Genomic DNA, 24,440 nt, shown 5'->3' with positions numbered 1-24,440 from the left:
ATTGATCCCGACAAACGCAAAATTATAGATGCAATTAACTTTATATTTGAAGTGGCAGCGCCATCGCGGTAGTTGTCTTTAATTTCGCTTATAGAGATCACTTACCTAGTTTGTTGAGAGTGTTCATCCCTATAATTATATTTCCTCATGTTTGATTATTTCTATAAGATAGACTATTAACTTATTTTTTAATCAGTGTGGATAAAGACAATCGTCAATGTAAGTATAATATCTTTTTAACGTCGGAGTGCGAATAGTCTTAAGGTGAATTAAACGTCGTAGGGTGAATTAAACGTCGTAGGGTGAATCGTCTTTTGGGGCGAATCGTCCTAGCACGAAACGTCCTCAGGGGCGAAACGTCCGCACGGCCAGAAACGTCAGCTGTCATTCCGAACCCGAGGAAATAATTTTGTTACTGATTTTTTAAACTTCAAAAATGATTTAGCCATAGTCATTTCAATGTCAGAAAAATTATTATATCCTATCGATAATGTTTGTAATTCATTATGAAAGTGTACAAACATCAATGGAATTCCATGAGAATATATTTATGAGCGAATTATCCAACGACTTTCTATTTCAGCACGCGCGCTTTTTCTACTTTCGTTATGACTGAATCGCAGGAATTACTTCATGAACTTCCCAAAGAAACAATCCGTTTATTAGGGAGCACTCAAGTGATAACATCGGTATTCAGCGTTGTGAAAGAACTGATAGAAAATGCCCTTGATGCAGGTGCTACCTCGCTTGAGTTGCGTTTGGTAAATATTGATTATTTACTCGTATAGTTGTATTTTGCACAGCTCTACAGTCTGGAGTGGTTGATTGACATAGGTTTCTAAAGTTGAAGCTGATACAATTCCTCATTCCCATCGAGCAAAAGGTCATATTCACCCAAATTGAAGTATACATTGATATTCCAAATTGTGTCGCGTCGATTGATTTTGATGAGGCCAAAAATAATAAAATGTGTGTGTGTTTCCCGACCCTACCTACTTTTTTGGTGATTTTATTGACAATATGTATAATATGTTTTACGGCGTGACCGTGTTTGAGGGCGAAGCAAACAAATTTTGGCATTGGTATCTATATCCAAAACAGAACAAAGACAACCCAAAGTTAGCACGAGGACGGAACTGTATCAAAGCATCCTAATTTTGGATATTTGATCCGTCTACATATTGAACGCGGGAAATATAACGCAATTGATGTAAACAGTACATTGTGACGTCATATTCAGCGTCGTTATTTAGGAAATTTACAAACATAGCGTTTGAACCACAACAACAAACATGGCGTTAATCGTGGAGTGATTATACATGATTAAGAAAATAAGATTTACATGCTTTTACGAATTTTATGTAACATCTCAGAACGACGTGAACTAGGGTAGACGAGATTCAAAATGGAGAAATACATGTCCACGCGATAATATTCGAATCGACGCCATTAGTACCAAACTTTTCAAGTTCCATAGGTATGGTTTAATTTTTCATTATTTCCCTATATTTTCCTTTTAAACATGTATATACGTGTTACCTTCGGGCCGTGAGAGGGCTTCGCCCTCTATTAAATGAAATTAAACTCTGCAATTTTCAAACAGGATCGTTTTTTGTTTTTTTTTTCAAGTTTCTCTGAATTACATTTTGACTACTGTTGATCTTCAAAATGTTTGAAAAAAATTGTTATATGTATGCCTTTATAGAGGTAAGACATGTTTTCAAAGTGTATCAAAAACTAAGATTTCAAATAAAATATTTCAATAAAATAAAATGTTTTACCTATCTACCTAATTTTGGGGAAGTGAAATGGAAAAGGAAACACAAATATTTTATTTTGGCCCATGCTGAAGAAGAAATGTCATTATGTGTAGATGTTGCACACATTCTACTTGATGAAATATGTATCATAATAATTTTACCTCGCTTACTGATTTAAAATAATGCTTTTGATAATGGATATGAATTACCAGTAATAAACTAATGTTGCAATACTTCTAACATTTTTAGCAGGAAGCAGCAATCCGTAAAATAAGATATGATATTTAAAATAAATTAACATGATCATCCAGAAATGGTTACAACTGGAATTTTTTAAATTGTTTTGAAGTTTAGCTTGCCATCAGCTAGGTTCCTTTGTAATATATTCCCAGCAATTTTAAAGCATTCAGTTTTGACCAACTATATAATCTCAGTGAGACTGTTCGAGGCTGGATATTTGGACTGATGCCTCGATCTTCTGAAGGTGTCAAGTCCAAATATTCAGCTTTGGCGAATCTTGCTGAGATTATTGACTGCAACAATCATAGTTTTTCCATATCGATGCCTCAAAAATATTGTCAATGATGTGACGGCTGTAACGTTTATGATGATCTTAGTGTAAAAAATTATGAATTTAATTTGAAGTTGTAAATGTGGCTGATATATAATAATAAAAAAGTAAAGATAACCAAGTTATCAGTTTCATAATTTATCCTTTAAAGAATGCAATTATTCTTCAAATAGAGAGACAATTAATTTTGGGTATCATAAGAAACAATTTAAAATTTTTCTCTATGACAAAAGATTCGAATACTTGTATTGTAAATAAATTGTAATTGATCGACAAGCCAATGCACTTTAGATTATAAGGATCTGGCAGAATTTAATTTCCTTCTAAACACTATTATCAGTCAAATCTTATAATATAAATAAATTTTTAAAGACCAATTCATATAGAAACTGAAAAATAACAAAACATTGGGTCTATTTTATTGATACAGTGGAACTTCAGTATCTTAATTGAACACTGATATCTCGATTACCATGGATATATCGATATTATTTAACGTTCCTTTCGAGGATTTTCACTCATGAATATGGATGGATATGTCAAAATGATAATTTGGAAGTACCAATTAAACACTTATTCTTTAAGTATCTTACTTAGCAATTGAGTTTGATCCGATGATCCGGCCGCGCCTGCCATCGAAATGTGATCCAACTCTTCAGATCAAGTTACTGTAGTAATAATATATATATATACTCTCTTAGGCATTTTAAATCCACATTTATAAGATACTAAATGTAATTCAAATCATCAAAAATCAGACATATAGTGAAATTATATTTTGTGTACACAGTTTTGTTTGTGACACGTCGTTCAATATTTTCCACAAAAAAACATTGTGTTGATGCATTGCGACGTCATTGTGATGTTAACGCAGTTTCAGAGGATACTGATACGGAATCAGAAAACCAGTATGGAAATCCGGATATCACACTCTGTGAAATCCACAGTATCAAAAAACGAAACGTTGATGGGTATTACCGTATATGATAGAGGAATATACTATACAGTTTTAAAATGTGTGTGATATATTACTTACTTTTGATCTGTGTAAAAGGTATTCTTAATGATATTTGATTGCACAACTTTAAATACTACATTTGGTGCCGTTGACCACCCCAGGATTTGCAGGTTGTCCTTTCAGGGGCGAAAAGAACCTGGGTTGATATTGAAAGACAATTTTAAAATTATAATTGATCTTAAGGAGAGAGGAATGTAGTAATTAGGGGTATACGGACCATGGATATCGGCCTGGATAGCTCAGTGGTTAGAGCACCTGACTAGTAATGCAGGGGTCCCGGGTTCGATTCCTGGTCCAGCCAAAGATTTTCTCCTCTCTCCCTTAAATACTACAATATCATGTATATATTGTCAATATATATTAGGGTCAGCAGCAAAAAGGTAGGTAGATTGAGTCGGGGGAAACCGGAAATTTTATTTTGGCCTAGTTTTGAAAGTGCTTGGATATTTTTATTTTCAATTTTTCATTGTGTAATGAGAGTATACATCATTGCAAGCATGACATATTTTTGTTAAATAAAGGAAAACTATGGACTGGACAAAATTGAGCTCAGAGACAGTGGATCAGGGATACCAGTGAAAGACGTCCCATTTGTGGCCAAGAAGTACCACACCTCTAAAATCACAAACTTTTCTGACCTAGAGAATTTACAGACCTATGGCTTCAGGGGTGAGGCTCTGGGGTCTCTCTGCAGTGTGTCTAACTTGTCCATCACTACCCGTACCACAAACGAGGAAATCAGCTCCACCTATAGTTTTAATTACCAAGGGCAGATAACTTCATCTAGACCCTCCCATCTAGGAATAGGTACATGTATATTTTCAGTTCTTGTCATTCTTAGAGCTAACTCCACAAAATTTTTAAATCAGTGAATTTGAAAGCACAGATGGTAATTCATAAAGAGAATAATTTTATTGATAATGATTATTTCAGTCAATTTATAAATTCTTTGCAGGGTTGGAAATTAACTCATGTCCGTAAGTCGGAGACTAGGAAAAAACGTGTCGGACTAGTGAACTCTCTATAGCACTAGTCCGTACGGACTAGTGAAAATCCGGAAATCAATCTTGAATATGGTAAAGATATTTAGCAAGATTTGTCCGAGTCTCTTAGATGTTTGAACTTATGGTCGATTAATTACCTACATGGTTATGTGTTTGTGTGACTATGACATCCTGAGCTCCCAAACACATGGAGTGCATTCGAGACCGCCGTTCTTCGAATATGCACAAATGTTTTGCGGACTAGTGAACATCAACAGTGACTAGTCCGTATGAACTAGTGCTTGAAAAAGTTAATTTCGAACCCTGTTTTGTATTGCTTATAAGAGTTATGAGATTGATCACTGTTCGTTATCTTCACCTTTCATACTGGACGGACTAGTGAAATGCTTTGCGGACGAGTGAACATCAATAATGACTAGTCCGTACGGACTAGTGCTTGAAAAAGTTAATTTCGACTCCTGCTGTGTGTTAATTTAAATGTATGTATTAAATGGAATGATGTACGTATGAAAAGGTAAAATTGTACCGGGGTATTCTAAATTTGAATCAAGAACTGACTTTACATGCATTATCAATAACCTGAATTCTAGTAGATGTACAAATATATATTAGTAATTCATCATTTGCAAGCCATGCCTATTGTTTCCAGGGTTGGTACTACTGGACTCAGTTAATGAATGATTTAAACTGTTGCAGAGTGTTGTATTAATTGTCAGACTATGATAATCTGCATATCATTAAATGATTAAAAGCTTAAGATCATATGTGACTGTAATAAGTAAACATATCATTAAATGATTAAGAGCTTAAGATCATATGTGACTGTAATAAGTAAAAATATCATTAAATGATTAAGAGCTTAAGATCATACATATATGTGACTGTAATAAGTAAACATATCATTAAATGATTAAGACTAGCTTAAGATCATATGTGACTGTAATAAGTAAACATATCATTAAATGATTAAGAGCTTAAGATCATATGTGACTGTAATAAATAATATGTATAGGGGAGCTTTATACATGGATATACAATTTTAATTGATTAAATATTGTTTAACGTCCCTCGAGAGAATATTTCACTCATATGGAGATGTCACCACTGCCGGTGAAGGGCTGCAAATTTTAGGGCTATGCTCGGCGCTTTTGGCCTTTGAGCAGGGAGGGTTCTTGATCGTGCCACACCTGCTGTGACACGTGACCTCGGTTTTTTAGGTCTCATGCAAAGGACCACCCCATTTAGTTGCCTTCTACGACAAGCAAGGGATACTGAGACAATTTTTTTTAAAAAAAATCATTCTTGGATAGAAGCTGTACATGCAAGTATATCAATAAAGAAGATGTGACTACGTATTTAGAAATAGTCCACTGATTGTCTGTTCATCTGTCTGTACACTTGTACCTGTACAATGTAATGGAGAATAAAAGCACACAGTCCATACATATTCCTGAGAACTCTTTCTGCTCTTGTCTCTTACATTAATTAAGTCTAATTAGATATATTGAAATGGTAAATTAACTTATATTTTGGTATTTTTTAAATCAGGGATGGGGAAATTAATTCTAATAAGTAATATTAACTAGTAAATAAAACTTGTACATATTATGTATTTATGAACATAATGACTGATTTGCGATGACATATACTTTGTTAGAAAGAGGTTAAGACCAATTCAACTTAATTAGTAGATTATCATCCAGGGTCAGCAAAAAGTATGTGGTGCGTTTGGGAGGATTTTATTTTTTGATTTCTTTTTTTTGAGAAAAATATTAATGACAAACGAGTTTTTGTCAACGCCATGGATATCAATCTGATGCTTATTTCACAGACGAATTCCAGGTTAAGCTTTAATTTCAAACACAGAAAGATACCAAACTTCTCCAAGATATGAAGAACATTAATCCTTTCCTTTCTGCCCGTAAGAACGTGAGGAATTAAGAAAACCATATCTATTTTTCTTCACATGGCTTTTCACGTTGCTATACGGGAAATGTAAACAAAAAGTGTAAATACCAGAGTCGGACATGAAAATTTTCTGGAAATCGCAAGTTTCGCAAAATAAAAAGATTTTGTGTGGGTTGATTTTTGTTGGGTGGGTGGGGATGATAATCTATCAATTAAGTTGAATTAGCCTAATTGCAAATTTTTTAAAAAGTATTTTGTACTTGAATAAAAGTTATTTTAAAGTGATATGGCTTCAAATTGATGTAAGATTTTTAATGATACAGTAGACTAGTAGTAATGATGATTACTATAATAAATGTACATACCACAAAAACATGCCATCAATTGATAATTCAATTTTTATTTTTTTTACAGGTACGACAATAACTGCTCTTAACTTATTTAAGAACCTACCTGTGAGGAGGCAGTTTTATAACACTAACAAGAAAAAGAGAGATGAACTAAAACGCATTGAAGACCTGTTGTTGTCATACGGAATTGTCTCCCCTGTGGTACGGATTAATCTCCGCCATGATAAAGGAATTATCTGGCAGAAAAATCCTGTTCCAGATGTTAAAACAGCCATTCTGGAAACTCTGGGGAAAACTGTCAGCTGTAATCTTCAAAAGAAAGAGCTAGTGATCGAATTCCCAAAGGTAGGTGAACAGGAATTAAATCAAAATCTTTGATCCTCTGGTCTTCCATTAGATTACGGTACAGCAGAAAGATTTTGTCTCTGTGCAAAGATTTATTAAATTAAATAAGATCAAAATTCAGAATAACAAATGTGGATTTAGTCACACCACTGTGGTGACAATTTTCTCCTATTATTGTGAATACCCAGTTACACATGCAGCATATGAATGCACCTGGATGGAGTCTTATAGAGTTGACAATGTCACCTAGGGGTTATTGGGGTGGATCAGAGATCAGATTTTAATTGCATTTGTGAATTGGGACAGATGTCCTCAGTCTTCATTTAGTAGTGCATGCACATACAAAAAAATACATATGAACTCTGTCCATTGTCTGTCTGTCTGTATTTAGTAGTGCACATACAAAAAATACATTTTGACTATGTGCATTGTCTGTCTGTATTTGGTAGTGCACATGCAGAAAATACATATCGACTCTGTCCATTGTCTGTCCATCTGTCTGTATTTAATAGTGCACATACAGAGAAAATAGATATCGACTCTATCTATTGTCTGTCTGTCTGTATATAGTAGTGCACATGCAGAAAAAATACATATTAACTCTGTTCATTGTCTATCTGTCTGTCTGTCTTTAATGCCTTGGATTCTGGTTGATATATCAACTACTGTTTGAGCTTTAACTATGAAACTTCATGTGAAGAGTTTCAGTTATTTCAAAAATATTTGATTTCATTTACTGTAACTTTAGGATGACTTATATTTTTTGGGGTTGCCTGCGAAGCATAGCAACACATAACAGTCATTTTGTCATCTTTGTCTGTCTGGCATCTGTCTGTGACAACCATTTAGTTCTCTCCATGCCAGGAGGCACATAAGGCTGTGACACTCTCTCTCCAAACCACTCTGTCTCTTGCTACCATATTGACCTCATTCTACCATCTCCATCTGCACTCCTTCTTTCTGTTTCCACTGTTCTTCAGAGGTTAAATACCCAGGCAATTTATCAAATATGATTTTTTTGTAATTCATTGTTTTAAGAACAACTTCATTCATATCCCAATTTTTGCTACATAGCACCATACTGGTAAAGGCCCAGCTTTTCATAACTTTACACATTTTTAAAGAAATGTTTTGCATAACGAAAACGGCATGATATGAATATATCATATTTGCTGTAAAATCTTTTCAGGTAAGAATGGACCTATATTTGCCTTCTCCAGAGTGTGACTGGTCCGCAGTGTCTCGCAGCGTAAAAGACAGGGGGTTTGTTTTTATTAACCAAAGACCTGTCCATCATAAAGAAATTGAAAAGGTAAAGTACCGTATATTTCATCCCCCATTTTATTTTCATCCATTTTGTCTTGACCAGAAATGGATAATAATACTTTTTAAAACTGGGTGAACATAACTTCATTAATGACTTTAAAGTAGCAAAAAATTACTTTGAACCAATTCAAGACCAGGCGAAATCATATTTCAATGGCCCGCTGTGAAAATGGCAAAGGTGAAAATTTCCCAGCATACAGTATATCAATAGGGGAAAGTCTCGGAGACCTATAATCATTAGACTGGTTTAGGTACCGGGGTATGTCAAATAATTATAGCAATCATTGTAAATATGTGTATTGTGTTGTCATGAATAATTTACATGATAGCTTAGCATATGTCACATGCATATAGGGTTTTATCTAAGATCCACCTGCCCATTTTACAAAAGGTCCTATGACTAAAGCCTGTATTCTAATATGTGTCTTACAACATACAGTCAAACCTCATTATCTCGAACTCGGTGGGACTGAGAAAAAACATTGAGATATCTGAGGATTTGAGATATTGAGGGTAAAATACAGTATAATCTGTCTAAACCGGCTATGTGTGGTTCCAAAGAAATTGGCTGGTTTGCACAGAGTCCGGAGTGCAGAATGTTGACAATAATGATAGTTGCTTCCCTTGTATTCACTATCTATGCATACGTGTGTAATGATTGGTAACGTTTTAATATATCACAAAAGAATTCAAAATGTAAAAATATAAATGTCAGTGTTTTATTGTCGTGCTCATTTGAAAAAAATTCAATTTTTATTAAACAGTTTAAAATCTGGGAATTATTCGCACAATTTTCTGTTGGTAAATTGTCGATTTCGTCTACATCATCGCCGTTATCAAGTGCTACATTATGTACGTTCGTCAAGTTTGTGTTGTGTTCGTTTAAAATTTGTCTTTCCCAGCTTTCATTGTAAATGTATCGCTTTCAACTGTCTCAATTTGTGAAACGGAAATTAATGCAATGCTGAGTGATTGACCGGACATGGTGAGTTGTGCTAACTAACTGCATATCATCACTGTCTGACTCGCCGTAGAGCTCCGAGAAGTCCATGAGGGGAAAACCCTGCTTTTGGAAAACATAACGGGATTGTTGCCGATTTTTTATTTCATTCCAAGAATGTATCGAATTCATCGATTAATTGAACTTTGTCTTTTATTGTCAGTTCTCATCTCTGTCGTTAGGGGGCGCCATTACCTCGTGCGTGGTGCTGTCATAATTGAAAAGTGCACCCCCTAAAAATCAGGTTTTATTTTAAAGTGATCGCGACTCCTTGCCAGTTTCACTCTTTTACTTACCTGTGGCTTCCCTTGAGACACCCTTTGTGTACACCGCGTGTGATCGACCGAATACCGACAGGTTGGTCATTGTGGGGTGGCTGGTTTAAACACGATAATTAGAGCTAATTACAAGCAGTTGGGACCTTGTGTACACCAAATACAATTGACCGCAACAATTAGGGTGGTGTATCATTGAGGGGCCGGTTTACGCAGGATAATTAAAGTTAATTGATAGCAGTTGGGACTGTGTAAGCCGGCCGATATACAGAATACGCAGTATCCGGAGTACAGGGAATTATTAATAAAGGATTTGTTAAAGAAATGTTAGGGACTATATTTTGTGGCCGGAATTGACAGAGCACCGGAGTACTCAGAGGCCGGTTTGGACAAATTATACTGTACTTAATTAAAGAATAAGTGGTTCGGACTTCCAAATCACTTCAACATGTCCATGGTATTCGAGCTATCGCTGTTCGAAATACCAAAGTTCAACTGTTCAAATATTTGATGTATTTTTGAGTCGACTTGCGTGGCGAGAAGACCCTTGCTATTACCTGCAAGCTCGGATTTTGTGCACAAACCTGTTATAATCATGCGCGTGCAAATAGTTCTTATTCTTTAGTTGTGGAAATTTCAAGACCGTTTGGTAAATATCATTCCTTTCTTATCCATACTCTTCAAAACTATTCTGATTATGATTCTGCACGACATAACTTGCAAATTCTCCTTTAAAAATGTTTTGTCTGGTCTGTTTTTTAGACAACGTGAGCGCGTATGAATATATTATTTCAAGAATGACTTATCTAATTTCAACATTGTCGCGTGACGTTTAACGGGAAAAATAGCATGTGTTTACAGAAGTTGGCGAAGAGACTGATAGTGTGTGTTCACCGAAATTTATGTTATAGGGCGAAAATATCTACGTACATTTCATCGAAGACTTAAGCAACTTAAGGAGGCACAAATCGTAAGTACACATGTACTTACATTTGTGCATATGTTGATAAAAGTATTGTTTATTGGCATTGCAAAGGCTACAACGATGTTCACTGTCAGAACCTAAAATGTAAAGAATCGGGCGTTTTTATTCAAGGTAACGTCACATTAAACCCAAATTGCATATGTTACAATAATTTTATCAATCTTAAAAGGTACATTTTGGGAAACGCGAAAAAAGAAGAACCCCATAGTGTTTAAACTGCCGTGGCTGGTATAAATTACGTAATTTATAAGCCCAAGAAATTACTTCAAGGGAATTAAAAGACTTTGAACTTGTTGAAGTATAATTTGAAAAGTTTTTTTTTTGTACAATGAATTATCAGTGGGAAATTTGTCATGAAATTCTATTCCATCAAAAATGAAATTTCCGGATTACATTTTTTGGGGGGAAATTGTTTGAAATAATTTACTGTGTCATTATCAGATTATCTTGGAGATGAGATAAAAAAAATATCTGTGGAGTTGAAATTGTATCCCTTTTCAAATCTTTATGTTCAGAGGGTAATCAATTAAATGAACAATTTGAATTACATGGTTTGGTCATTCGGGGAATAGCTATGGCATCAATATCCAGGTATAACAGCAAGGGCATTGCAGTTTGTCAGGTACCCGATGACATCTTGCATGATACAACTCAAGAACAACCATTAGATATTGCAACAAATAGTTCAGTCAATTCTAAATCCAAAAAATCGAATAGATTTACCCTAGTGTTGGAGAATTTGCATGTTATGTCGCGCAGAATCATAATCGGAATAGTTTTAAAGAGTATGGATAAGAAAGGAATGATATTTACCAAACGGTCTTGAAATTTCAACAACTAAAGAATAAGAACAATTTGCACACGCATGATTATAACAGGTTTGTGCACAAAATCCGAGCTCACAATTCGTATTGATGAAAACAAAGTCTCTTTTTTATATATCTATATGTGCTATTTTCATTCTTCTACAACATGTGCTTCTCCAAAGTTGTGGCGTTGTCTCCATTTTTAGGCATCTTTAGTCGAAATTTATCTTTTTGAATAAAATTTGTTTTTCTACAAAGTTGTTTTCCAATTTATTTAACTTTACTTCAAGATTTTCACTTTGCTTCAGTGGTCACCTTCAAAGTGATAAGAATTTTCATTTCAATATCGAATATGTGCATTGTTGAAACTTACAGATGGACCATAGATTCATACTGATTACCTTTTCTTGTAAAGGGGATCAAAGAGAGTGCAATGAATACATTTTCCGATGTTGTGTTTGGAAACAGTATATAGGAAAATATTTTTTTCTCAAGAATTGTTCAGGGAAACAATGTCATGATAAGTCAATGTTTTGTTTGAATTATGACTCTCAAAATTCCTCTCTAGGCCTAGAGTGTAAATTATCTTTAAGTATATACATTATGTTAAAATATATACCCAAGACTTTACAAATTAAAATTCTTAAGTTGCAGAAACAGAAACTTTGTAATTTCCCAAAACATTGACGAGCAGATGAAGAGAGAGTCGACTCTCAGGCCCTTCAGGCCTTTGATTCTTTATTTTTTTTTATATAAAAACTTAAGTACGTAAAATATAGATATTATTAACCCATAAGTTAATGTTTATTAAACATAATGACTAAAAATCTCCTGATCTTGATTTGTGTGTTACAAATGAAATTAAATCGGATAGATTTACACGTATATATGTAAACTTCTATCTCCAGATGATAAGAAGTTATCTGTGTTTAGAGAAGGGGAGGTATCCTGTGTTTATCGTATCCGTCACGATTCCGCCAGCGGATTTGGATGTCAACGTAGAACCAAACAAGACACGAGTCTTCCTTCACAAACAAGTAGGATATCATAAATCAAAGTACTGAAAGTATCTATAGGGTGGGATATCATAAAAACATTTTATAGAAATACACAGATATCTATAGGGTAGATGGTGACTTGTCTGTTATTCAGACCAAAACATTACCATCCTGCAGTATTCCTGACAGGTCCTTTGGAAGCAATTTCAAAGTGATGGGCAAAATATTTTACTGATTTTCTATATAATTCATGAGGAAAAAAACAAAAAGTTGAGGGTGCCATCCCATTCCATTTCTATGGACCTGCAAACCTATTATCATATTATACCATAATGAAATCATAAAAAAAACCTCTTTTTTTGTATTGCTGTGCTCATTAACAGACAGAATTCATGAAATCAGCTTAGCACTTTTCAGTACTTTGATTTATATTGCTGTATAAGTATACAGAATGTATGTAGCATATTTTAAATATTATCTTGTTTCAGGAAATTGTTATGGAATTATTGGAGAATTATTTGAAAGACACATACAATCCTATACAACAGTCCAAGGTGGAAAATCAAATGTTAGACATCAATATGCAAAACAGAGGGGAGAATGCGGCAGGATTGTCAATAACTGAAACCATTGATCCGGAAAATGAAGTCAACCATGATTCCATGGTAACCACAGACCACCAGGTCAAGGTCATAGCTACAAAAGATCTGAGCTTATTGGACAACTCCCTTCCTGTATTTAGAATTCCCATTGATAAGGAACCAGAAGAAGTCCAGGAATTGGGTCATGTTGAACGAGTTGCTACAGAAAGTCTGACAGTGTGTTCAGATATCCCAGAGATTCCAAATATTACATGTATACCCAAAACTCTTAAAAAAGAATCCAATTCTTCAGGACACAGTCTCCAATCTGCTGAAGAAGATGATCGTACGACAGAGACCGTAAATGTCCAAACTGCAAATGCTAGAGACCCTACAGATGAATCATCTGATGTTATGACCCCAGCTGACCCCAAGGAAAGGTCAAGTATCACAACTAACACACACAACAATGAATTAACTGATGATGCTTTGTCGGACCTTATGTCGCCCTGGTCAGATAACACAGACACATGTAACGGAGAAACTGCTGTAAATACAACATCTACTTCAGTCACTGAGGATCATATTAAAGAGACGGGTGGATCAAACGGAGAACAGTGGAGCAGAGGTCAAATGTTAAAGAATTCTAGTGGAGGGTCCTTAGAGGTAAAAGGTCAAAGTGCAGTTAAGTATCGGACGATTACACTTGCAGATCTTAGAATTTACCTGTAAATTGTAGATTACAGATTTTATTGTTTTAATTTAAAAGAGTCTTACAGATTAATTTGAAACCATTATTAATTAAAGGACACGATCTGAGCTGAAAAGTTTACAAATTTAATTCTTTTCATTTTCAATGTTTACAATGCTTAATTTAGGTATTTCTAATGGTCAGCAAAATTTTTAATGTCGGTTGTTAATTAAGCATTGTAAACATTAAAAATGGAAAAATAGAATTTGAAAATTTTCAGCTCAAATCGTGTCCATGCCCCTTTAGAATATATATGATGTAATGTAGATGTAGTTGTAAGGTACATATAGTGTATGAATTAGTAGAGTATGTAAGCTTGGTACGATAATGCTTGTCTGATCAAACACATTTAGCTGAGGCCTATTCTGTTATAGCCAGTGAAGCTGTTATGTCAAGGGAAACGCCCACTTTCCCCAGACATTGGAAATTCCCCACCAAAGAAGAGGAAATCATTTGAGGTACTATTGGAGACCTATTAAAGCTTGTTGGTAATGTTTATTTAGTGTTAGAAGTATTAGTTCTTAATGTAGTAGTTAGGGCTATACGGACCGTGGATATCGGCTTGGACGGCTCAGTGGTTAGAGCACCTGACTAGTAATGCTCTGGTTTGATTCCCAGTCCAGCCATAGATTTTCTCCTCACTTATACTTCATTAGTTCCCAGCACTATCAGGACTATGGATAAAGTTTGATTTTGAATAAATGGTTGGGAAAACATTATAATTGTAAATGTATTAGTTTCGTACAAAATTTAGGCATAAACTTGGTCTGGAATATTGTGCATAGAAACTTTGTATAAATGGGGGAAATATCGGGGGGGGGGGGGGGGGAAACCATGTTAAATTTTCAGAATTGATGAAGATGGAATGATTTTGTGAAATGAAAATTCAGTTGCAACTTAATCTGTTCTACCTGCATTTTACAGCAGGCATCTGAATTTCTGTAAAATGTTTAACGGAAATAGAAAATAACAGGTTGATTTACTCGTTATACAGTATAGTGAATTTTTTTTCGCGGGTCTAAAATTTGGCAATTTCTTGGTTCAAAGGTATGCTAATAAATTTTGGCAGACAAGGAAGAGTTATCTCTCTTGCAAATATCTAAGTCGCAATTTGGTGCCTATTTGGTGAGTGAAATTTTGGCGGAAAAGCTACAGAAATTTTGGCAGAATCTAGAATAAGCCAAATTTATCACCCCACGGAAAAAACCTGTTATACAGTATTGATTGAGGACTATAAGAGTAACATCCGTAGAAAAAATCTTTTATTCAAACATGTGGAATATGCAGGGGACATGGCTGTTCCAAGAGTTTAAATTTTCTATTTTTTAGGTAAATTTGGATGATAGTGGTATATTCTCAACTCCCCAGAAAAAGAATGCATTTAAACTATTTGCCCAGAAGATGACTCCAAAAAGTACGTATAGTGGTGGAAATGGATGGTGTAAATTGTTTTGTTCACAAAACAGAAGAAAAAATTAAATCTGAAGCTAATGCTTTTGAATTCTACATGTATAACTTTCCAAAGACATGGAATCATTGAAGTCCTACTCTCCCAGAAACATGTACATTATTGGTGTCATCTGTAACATATTGAGCAGCAAAAATATTATTGCTAAAAACTTGGACGAGTTCTTGCATCAAAACAACCCCAAATTCCTTGGCTATTGCCTTTTGACTTAACGACATTTTCATTCTGCCACAATTTGGTCTGGAACATTTTTGATGACAGGTCGTTTTTTGAAATGCCTAAAACAAATATTCTGGCTCGTACTAATTTCTACATTTACACGCATGACTTATCTTTAATATTGAAAATCAGGATTCGGTTGTTGATAAATTCATTATTACGGTATCTTTTCTTTTAATATTGATCAAAGAAGGTGGTGTTGTGATGATGACATAAAACTGTTTTTTCCTGCTTCAGTTGTTTCCGAAAATCCGGAATATCCAGAGAGCAAAATTGCTGAAATGATCCGAGAAGGCTGGGATAATTTGTGTATGTCCGAGAAAACCACTTATGAACTAAAAGCTGGGGCAGCTAATATAGGAAAGGGGCAAGTTTTGCTTTTTCTTCATACAAATTTTAATTGTATACACACATGTAGCAAAGTCTTTTTAGATTAACATTAGTTTTGATATGTGATAAACTATTCAATCCACAGGCAATTATATCACTTAGGTTCGAATTTGCTATTAAAGAGGAAATTTGATTGTAAATTCAAACTCAAGTGATATACTAATTGTCTGTAATTCACTCACGAACCAGAATACTGTTGTTGATATTTGAAAGACCTTTTCAGTGTGCGAACTGCAAGATCACTTGGATTATAAAAAGGGTTCACAGTGTATTCACGAAACCCGTATGACGCATTCCATTTTAATTATTTCTCTCCGTACCATTTGTGACTACAGTGAAACCAACAAGGTCCTGAACCAGAGTCTGAGAAACAAAGTTCAGAAAAGCAAGTTTAATCCGGCGCCATCAATAAAGGATCAATTGATGAAGACGGCCGGCAGACATGTAACACCAAACGAGACCCATGTCCCCAGAAAGGAGCAGACGGTACCATTCAACATGGACAAGCTGAGACGAAGATTCTCATCGTGCCCATCAAAGAGGTTAATGTCACACAACTTATCCATAAAATGTCTTTTAACAGCATGCACAGAATTTAAAACCTTAGTATTGAACGAGACACCTAGAGGCCCATGGGTCCTAATGCTCACCTGAACCGTTGCATTTACCTACCTAAAACATTAAAGTTAGATCCGAATTCTAACCTCAACCAGGCCAAGGGAGGTCATGATGTGAACAAACTTTAATCTACTCCACATAACACTAATTTTCATGAAAGTCTGGTTTTTCCAATAGTTTTGTTGTAGGTGTATGTAGTATGGAAAAATTCGTATAATACGCAAACCGAAAACAATATACCATAGGGAGAGACAATTTTTCAAACACAAAATTCAAAGCCCACAAATATGCTTACATGTACCTTTAGACCCAACTAAGAAACTGTAAAATCATCATTTCTAATGGAGCCATTTTTCCGTGGTTTGAGCATGATTTATAAGGCCAAAAAAAAAAAAAAAAGAATTGAATAGTTTTTCAGATTGTAAATTTCATGGTTAAGGGTTTTGGAATCAGGGTGGGACCAAAATGGTCAGTGACTAAATGTGTTAACAATTGAACATTTTTAACTTCTTGATAACTACCATTCCAATTCTTTTCCAATTTGGTATGTAGCATCTTTGGAACAAGGGGGGTATGGATTACAAAGAAGTAGAGACATTTTCTATAGTTATCTGGCCCAGAAAATAGATGATTTCAGTAGGAGTCCCAAAATCTGGCATTCAAATAAGGAATATATAAGCAAATCCAAACTACATTTAATTTGATCCCAAATTGCTTTGTGTTGTATGACAGGAGCGTGAAGTTGGCATAAAATTGCCAAAAAATGTAAAAATCAATGAAAATTTTCAAATATTCGGGGGTTTTCCTTTCAGAAAACATACAGCCCAATGCGTCGAGCAAATTTATATTCAAACACATTTTTCATCTTTTCTTAATACACAATATATATTAATTTCATTTTGCTCGACGGATGGGCACACCTTTTCCTAAGCAATAATCTAGATGAAATTTAACAGTTATCAAGCTCTTTTTGAAAAAAGGCGAGAAGAACTTTTTAAAAATTCATGACGTAATAATGCTATAAAATAAGAAATAACTTTGATTTAAGTTGCAGTAGTATACTTGGCATGTATTTAACTTATTCAAAACACAGATCAAGCTTGATTCAAGACGCATTTAAATCTGAGAATTTTTTGGGGCCTTTTTATGTACACAATAGTACCTTGTTCTTTCAGGACTCCTGCACCCCTTGGGCTTTAGGTGTGGGGTAAAAATTGATCAATTTTCACAATTCTTTTTCTCTACAACCACACGTGTAAGAAAAAACTAAATACATGTACATAGACATGCAGAGCAGGAAGGCCTCTATTAAAATTGTAAATTTCATGATCCCCGAGGTAGGGGTTTTGACTTCAGGGCTGGGCCCAACTTGGCATATGCAACTGTTGTGTTTATGTGTGAAATATTTCATTATTCTGTAATGCACTTGATGCTAAATTGAAACGAAATGGATACTAAGAATGAGCAGGTAGCCCTTTACCAAACTGACCCCAGGAGTAAAGGTTTTGGTGCCAGGTCGGGTCCAAAATCATAGTGGGTCTCTTGTATTTGGGGGTGGGGGTGGTGGTGTTAGAATAAGTACAGTTACATGTATGTAGCTATAATTGAATTTAGTATGTTGTACCTTTAATACTGTTTTTATTATCAGTCAGTCAATCAATTCACAGTGGGAATTGATTGGTCCTCTGAAGTCATGTGGTATGTGGATGTGTTACCATGACTACAAAATCCATATCTTGAATCCCCATCGTATCCATGAGACTGTTTTGTACCACCGACTGTTGAAAGACCATGTTTTACCCACGGAACCTTTAGAAAAGCCAGTCAATGTCAGTCCAGGGTAAGTGCAATAAGTACAGCAATCTATATATACTGTAAAAATATGTTTTTTTTACTCGTGGGGGAAATTTGCACTAAATAAAATTTCATTGTCACGTAATAAGCGCATAAGTTCCCCCCCCCACGCGTCTCTGTCTATATACATGTACTGTAAAAATGGTTATTTACGCATGGGGGAAATTTACACTAATTACATGGTCAGGTAATAAGCGCATAAGTTTCCCCCATGAGTATAGTTATGAATATTTGATATAATATATATTATATTCAGTTACTGCAAATTTTTCTCCCATGCGTAATGTTGGACATGGAAAAACACGTACTTAACTCTCAGCGTAAAAATATCCACTGTTACAGTAACAAATACACCTTAAAGTTTTGTGTCTATATAACAGATAGATGTGTGTATGTGTAACAAGTCCATTGCTGTGTCTGTATTATAGAATTTAACAGTGGTAGACTTCTGTGTTCTCGTATATAATCAGATTTTGTTGTAGGATGTTTGGCAACCATTGGGAAACGTTTCGGAACCTAGCGATGCAGTACAGGACCTCGGAGATGTACCCACTCCTGCGGGACCAAAGGTTCACCAGTAATGGCATTCATATCAAACTGTTTTTTGGTATGTTACAAATTGTAAATTAAGTTTGTGATTACACAGTACACTCATACAGAACAATTAGTGATGAATTATGAAGTTTGATTCCAAAACTGTATTGAGTGGCGATGCTGATTTTTCTGATGTATGGAGAAGGTTTGCCTAATGTGAAAGTCTGATCAAAGTCTGTCCACATCTTCCTGTTTGTTGTACTGTTAATCTTTTCACTTTTTAAAATTCTTTTGAAGAGCCATTCAGACAGTTTTGAACATATCTACTGTACAATTGATTGATTGATTGATGTTTTCTGCCACACTCAACAATTTTTCAGTTATCTGGTGGCGCCCAGTTTTTATTGGTGGAAGAGAGAACCCAGATACAATGTACCTGGGAAGAGACCACCGACCTTCCGCAAGTAAACTGGGAAACTTTCTCACTTAATAAAGGACACATCTCATGTTTTCAAAGTATACAATATTACATGCATTTTGTCTTCTTTATGCTTATAGTAATTAATTCTAATAGTTCGTTCGCCGAAATTTTGCGATAAATAACCACAATACAGACTTAAATCTAAGCCCCGATTTCAAAAAGTCAAGTTAATTAGGTAGGTAGTCACGTGGTACAGTGATGTCACATGCGCCCTTCGGATTGTGAAAGTACTGCGAGATATTATTAAAAACTCAACTTTTAGGGGCCTAATTAATTTACCATGGGCAACATTTAAATCGATGTTGATAAATTGTCCGAGTTTTATATGTGTTCGCCACCAGTGTACACAAATAACGATGTAAATACCCAAATATAGCGAGTAAAGCGTGTATGAAATCGGCAAAATTGTGAGTAAATAAGGTTTATATGGGTCGCTGTCTACAAACTGTTTGGGGATGTTATTCCTTTATACATCTGTAATTGGCGCTGTTTTTCTAAAATAAACAGTGCAATCATTATTTATTTTTGGATTAGACAAATTATGATACGCTAAATTGTTGACAACTAGGCCCTATGCCAAGCTATTGTCACGCGTGCATTTCGGAAAGAAAGAAAAAGACAACACACACACAAATCAATAAAAATATTCAAATTTAAAGTGGTAATCACATTATTTTATTTTGATAAAGCAATCTTATTACTATTTTTGAATTGTGATCTGCACGTTTTTAGGAAGTACGAACTGGGAGCACGGCATTATAGCCTACTGACGCACTCAAGATGCTACGAGTTCAATAAAGAAATAATTTTATAATTCAATTTAAAGTTAGGAAATACAATATTCTATTATTTGTATAATTAAAAGTTCAATTATTTTGTATCTTTATTTTTTGTTGTTGTAAATCTACCAGTTGGTAGAAGTTACATTGTATCGTTGATATATGTTGTTACAAGGTGAAGGTCAGTTGATCCGAGTGTGTATTGAATTTGAAGAGCAAAACAGAATGTATGCTATAGGCCTACCAGTGCTTATACATGTAGCTTCGATATATCCATTTTCTCGCAGTTTATCAGGGTCTCTGTCCAAGCGATGTTTGAAAAGGTGATTGGGTGTGTTTTTTAAGGTAAAGTTCTTGCTCCAACAAAAAAATTATCCACGTCTTTTTTCTCGTACCTTCCTTCGAAAAATTGAAAAATACTCAGTCTAAATCCTTTCTACCGACAACTAGTACACCCGAGCACGGCACAAAACATCTTGATGCATTATTATTTACAAGCCGTTAACGTGACAATTGGTTTTTTGTCGATTAAATCTAATCTGTTTATGAAATGGCTAATGGATGTTTTCAAACCCGAGGGCGCATATGACGTCACACAAAATAGCACGTAAACTAGCGAAAGAAAATATGCATATCGCAAGATTTGAATTTCATCGCTTTCAAACTCGAAAACTACACAAAATATTTCATTTAAAACACATTTAAAGTAGTTTTAGGCATAAAAAGAGTTAATTTTGCTGAAAAAATGAAAAAGTTTAGAAACATACGTTGTGTCCTTTAACGGCGCGAGCGGGATTCGAACCCGCACCGACAGAGGTGAGAGGCCGTGTGATATTGAGCGCAATGCTCTAACCACTCAGCCACGGAGGCCCTACTGTACAAAAAAGATTTTTGAATAATAATATTTGTAGTTTTAATTAAATCATGATACTTTAACATCATATTCCACCAATTTCATTAATTTCTGTGGCAGGACTGATTTTGACCCTTCGTGGGCCTACTTTTTTGTCACAAAGCATCCTTATGTGATGTACAATCCTGTTTGACCTTGGGTTCAAAGTAGAGCCTGAAGAGAGGCTCAAATTTGTACTTGTTTTATATAGGAAAACTCAAGTCTTCTCAAGACACACAAGGATAGAATGTGTCATTAATATTAAAGCATCCAATCTTTTCGTGTAGGCTGAAATTTTTACCTACAATGGAATATGACTTCAGGATGAGGCTATAGTAGGGGTTCAAAGTTTTAAAAGGGCCATATTTTCGAAAATCTTCTCTACTCCCACACATACATATATGGGAGAAACCCTAAATGCATGGATATGATGTTAATGAAGCCCTCTACTAAAATTGTGAAATTCATGGCCTCTGGTCAGGGGTTCAGGCCCTATATACTGATTCGAACATGCATTAAATCTTTGAAAATCTTTTTTACTACTGCCATATGTATTTGAGAAAAACTAAATGCATGGTTATGATGTCCATGAAGTTCTCTATCAAAATTGTGAAATTCCTTACCACTGGGTCAAGGGTTCAGGCCTTAGGGCGGGGCTAATATGGCCATATAGTGGAAATATATTAGATCTTAGATTGATTGATTGAATATTGTTTACCGTCCCTCTCAAGAATTTTTCACTCATATGGAGACATCACCATTGCCAGTGAAGGGCTGCAAAATTTAGGCCTATGTTTGGTGCTTACAGCCTTTGAGCAGGGAAGGATCTTTATCGTGCCACACTTGCTGTGACACAGGGCCTTGGTTTTTGCAGTTTCATTCGAAGGACCTCCCCATTTAGTCACCTCTTACGACAAGCAAGGGGTACTGAGGACCTATTCTAACCTGGATCCCCACCTTCTCTACTCCCAATGAGAAAAACTAAATGCATGATTTATGATGTCAGTAGAGCTCTCTACTAAACTGAATTTCATGGCTCCTGGGGCAGGGTCTATATGGCCACATTATAAAAATGTTTAAAAAATAATTTTTTAAATGCATGGCTATGATGTCCATAATGTCTTCTTCTTAAGTTATGAAATTTACGGCCCATGGTTCAGGTGGAGAGGGGGGAGGGTTGTCAAACATTTTCAAAGATGCCATTTTTAAGTGTCCCCTGTCTGGTGGTGGTAGTATGGGTTGTTGTTGTTGGGGGGGGGGGGGGGGGGGGGTGTTAATCCCATTAAGAGAGTTCTCGTTTGAGTAAATGGTTTTCAAAATGGCATTTCTTCCTGCATTCTCTGTATCAAGCATCTTAAGTTAAAATGAAATACCAGTGTTATTGATTGGAAATTGAAGGAACTGTTTCATTTTAATTAATGCACTTGTCCTACTAATTTTAAGAGTAGTTTGTTAGATGTACTTTGATATGATAGAACATTTTACTGACCTTTCATAACATTGAAATGGCTAGATATTTTCCCTCACAGACGTGAATTGTGATGTGCAAGTAGAGTTATCTGCCTTGTCCCCCTGTATTCCTACTTACGGACCAGAGGATGTTAAGGAGATCCTTGACCTTATAGACACCACAGGGGCAAAGTCCATCTCAAGTTCACGACCTCTCAAGGTCATCAATTATCTCAAGGTAAGAGAATTAAACCATTGGTATTTTAAATCATCATATACTAGTCTAAAGTTTAAACTTTAACTCACGGTCTTTCAACACTTGGTAACTAAGATTTAAATTTTCAGATTGAGATCTTTATCTTGCACAAGAATTTTTCAATATTTTTTTTATTAGAGACTCCAAATATTGCACTTTAAAATTATGTATATCGCAAGTGTCTTTTTATATAATTCAGTCCGAGGCAGTCCGAATGGCCAGGCAGTTACCACGGCAACAGGATTCTGATGATATGCAGGAGCTCTTGTGTCAAGTTAAAGAACTTTTACCAAAGGGATGTTGTAGCTGTCTTCATGATAAACCATTTCTTTATGCTGTGTATGATATGAGTAATCTGCCTCTGACGCAGTATTCACAGAGTGATGAAATTTAAAAGTATCCAGTGATGATCACAATGAAGTGTTTATTGATACAAGATTGTATTTCTTTGTGCATAATCCAATTACAAACTTATCCACATCATGTATGAGCAAAATTTCTTTTCTTTTAATATTTACTTTTGCCAATTTTTTTTCCAATATTAAATGTATGCTGTTTCGATGTATATTTTTCTCTATGAAAGCCTTTAAACTGGATTTACATAAAAAGATTGTACTACATGAGATTTAAAAACAGCGAAAGCCATGGCAAAGGCGTATAGATACTCAGAAACTAGTGACCGGTGAAGTGTATACTCAGAAACTAGTGACCAGTGAGGTGTATAGATACTCAGAAACTAGTGACCGGTGAGGTGAATAGATACTCAGAAACTAGTGACCGGTGAAGTGTATACTCAGAAACTAGTGACCAGTGTGGTGAATAGATACTCAGAAACTAGTGACCGGTGAGGTGTATAGATACTCAGAAACTAGTGACCGGTGAGTTGAATAGATACTCAGAAACTAGTGACCGGTGAGGTGAATAGATACTCAGAAAGTAGTGACCGGTGAGGTGAATAGATACTCAGAAAGTAGTGACCGGTGAAGTGTATAGATACTCAGAAACTAGTGACCTGTGAAGTGTATAGATACTCAGAAACTAGTGACTGGTGAGATGAATAGATACTCAGAAAGTAGTGACTGGTGAGGTGAATAGATACTCAGAAACTAGTGACCGGTGAGGTGAATAGATACTCAGAAACTAGTGACCGGTGAAGTGTATAGATACTCTGAAAGTAGTGACCGGTGAAGTGTATAGATACTCTGAAAGTAGTGACTGGTGAAGTGTATAGATACTCAGAAACTAGTGACCGGTGAAGTGTATAGATACTCAGAAACTAGTGACCGGTGAAGTGTATAGATACTCAGAAAGTAGTGACCGGTGAGGTGAATAGATACTCAGAAACTAGTCACTGGTGAGGTGTATAGATACTCAGAAAGTAGTGACCGGTGAGGTGAATAGATACTCAGAAACTAGTCACTGGTGAGGTGTATAGATACTCAGAAACTAGTCACTGGTGAGGCGTATAGATACTCAGAAACTAGTGACCAGTGATGCGTATAGGTACTCAGAAACTAGTCACTGGTGAGGTGTATAGGTACTCTGAAACTAGTGATCAATGGAGTGAATAGAGAATCTCCATTTACAAGAAAAATTGTATGCTACATCTAACATATTCTGGAGTGAGTGCGGAGTTGACGATAAACAGGCAATATCATCTGCAAGAGTTGGGGTCAATGATTCTATACCATGAATTCCAAAGTTTTTTGTTGGGGTGACCAAGTTCATTAAGCAAGTCATTGATATAAAGTGTATATAGAAACCCAGATAAGAGTCCACCTTGCCATATTCCTTGTTCAACCAAAGTCGTCTATCAATGTCT

The 24,440-nt window shown here is 35.4% G+C and overlaps 1 protein-coding gene across 1 annotated transcript; it reads left to right on the top strand.

Moving 5' to 3' along the window:
- The first annotated feature begins 402 nt into the window (after nt 1-402).
- On the top strand, nt 403-23,177 carry LOC125665554 (PMS1 protein homolog 1-like). The gene is made up of 14 exons (XM_048898251.2): nt 403-761; nt 3,871-4,156; nt 6,676-6,956; nt 8,146-8,268; nt 12,257-12,385; nt 12,835-13,593; nt 14,053-14,136; nt 15,008-15,092; nt 15,603-15,732; nt 16,091-16,297; nt 18,022-18,213; nt 18,710-18,834; nt 22,443-22,600; nt 22,818-23,177. The coding sequence occupies exons 1-14, from the start codon at nt 609-611 to the stop codon at nt 23,010-23,012; spliced, it is 2,907 nt and encodes a 968-aa protein (XP_048754208.2). The 5' UTR covers nt 403-608; the 3' UTR covers nt 23,013-23,177.
- Nucleotides 23,178-24,440: the final 1,263 nt, after the last annotated feature.

Source organism: Ostrea edulis, chromosome 10, assembly GCF_947568905.1.
Source record: "Ostrea edulis chromosome 10, xbOstEdul1.1, whole genome shotgun sequence".
Lineage (NCBI taxonomy): Eukaryota > Metazoa > Mollusca > Bivalvia > Ostreida > Ostreidae > Ostrea > Ostrea edulis.
Note: the sequence above shows the minus strand (reverse complement) of the source record. Positions and strands in the feature narration are given on the sequence as shown.

What these genes read in the sequence shown, in the direction of transcription:
- LOC125665554 (XM_048898251.2), top strand. Translation starts at nt 609, where the DNA reads ATGACTGAATCGCAGGAATTACTTCATGAACTTCCCAAAGAAACAATC. An exon ending in CCAGAAGATGACTCCAAAAA is followed by an intron (nt 15,093 to 15,602) that starts GTACGTATAGTG and finishes TTCCTGCTTCAG; the next exon opens with TTGTTTCCGAAAATCCGGAA. An exon ending in TCATCGTGCCCATCAAAGAG is followed by an intron (nt 16,298 to 18,021) that starts GTTAATGTCACA and finishes TTTTATTATCAG; the next exon opens with TCAGTCAATCAATTCACAGT.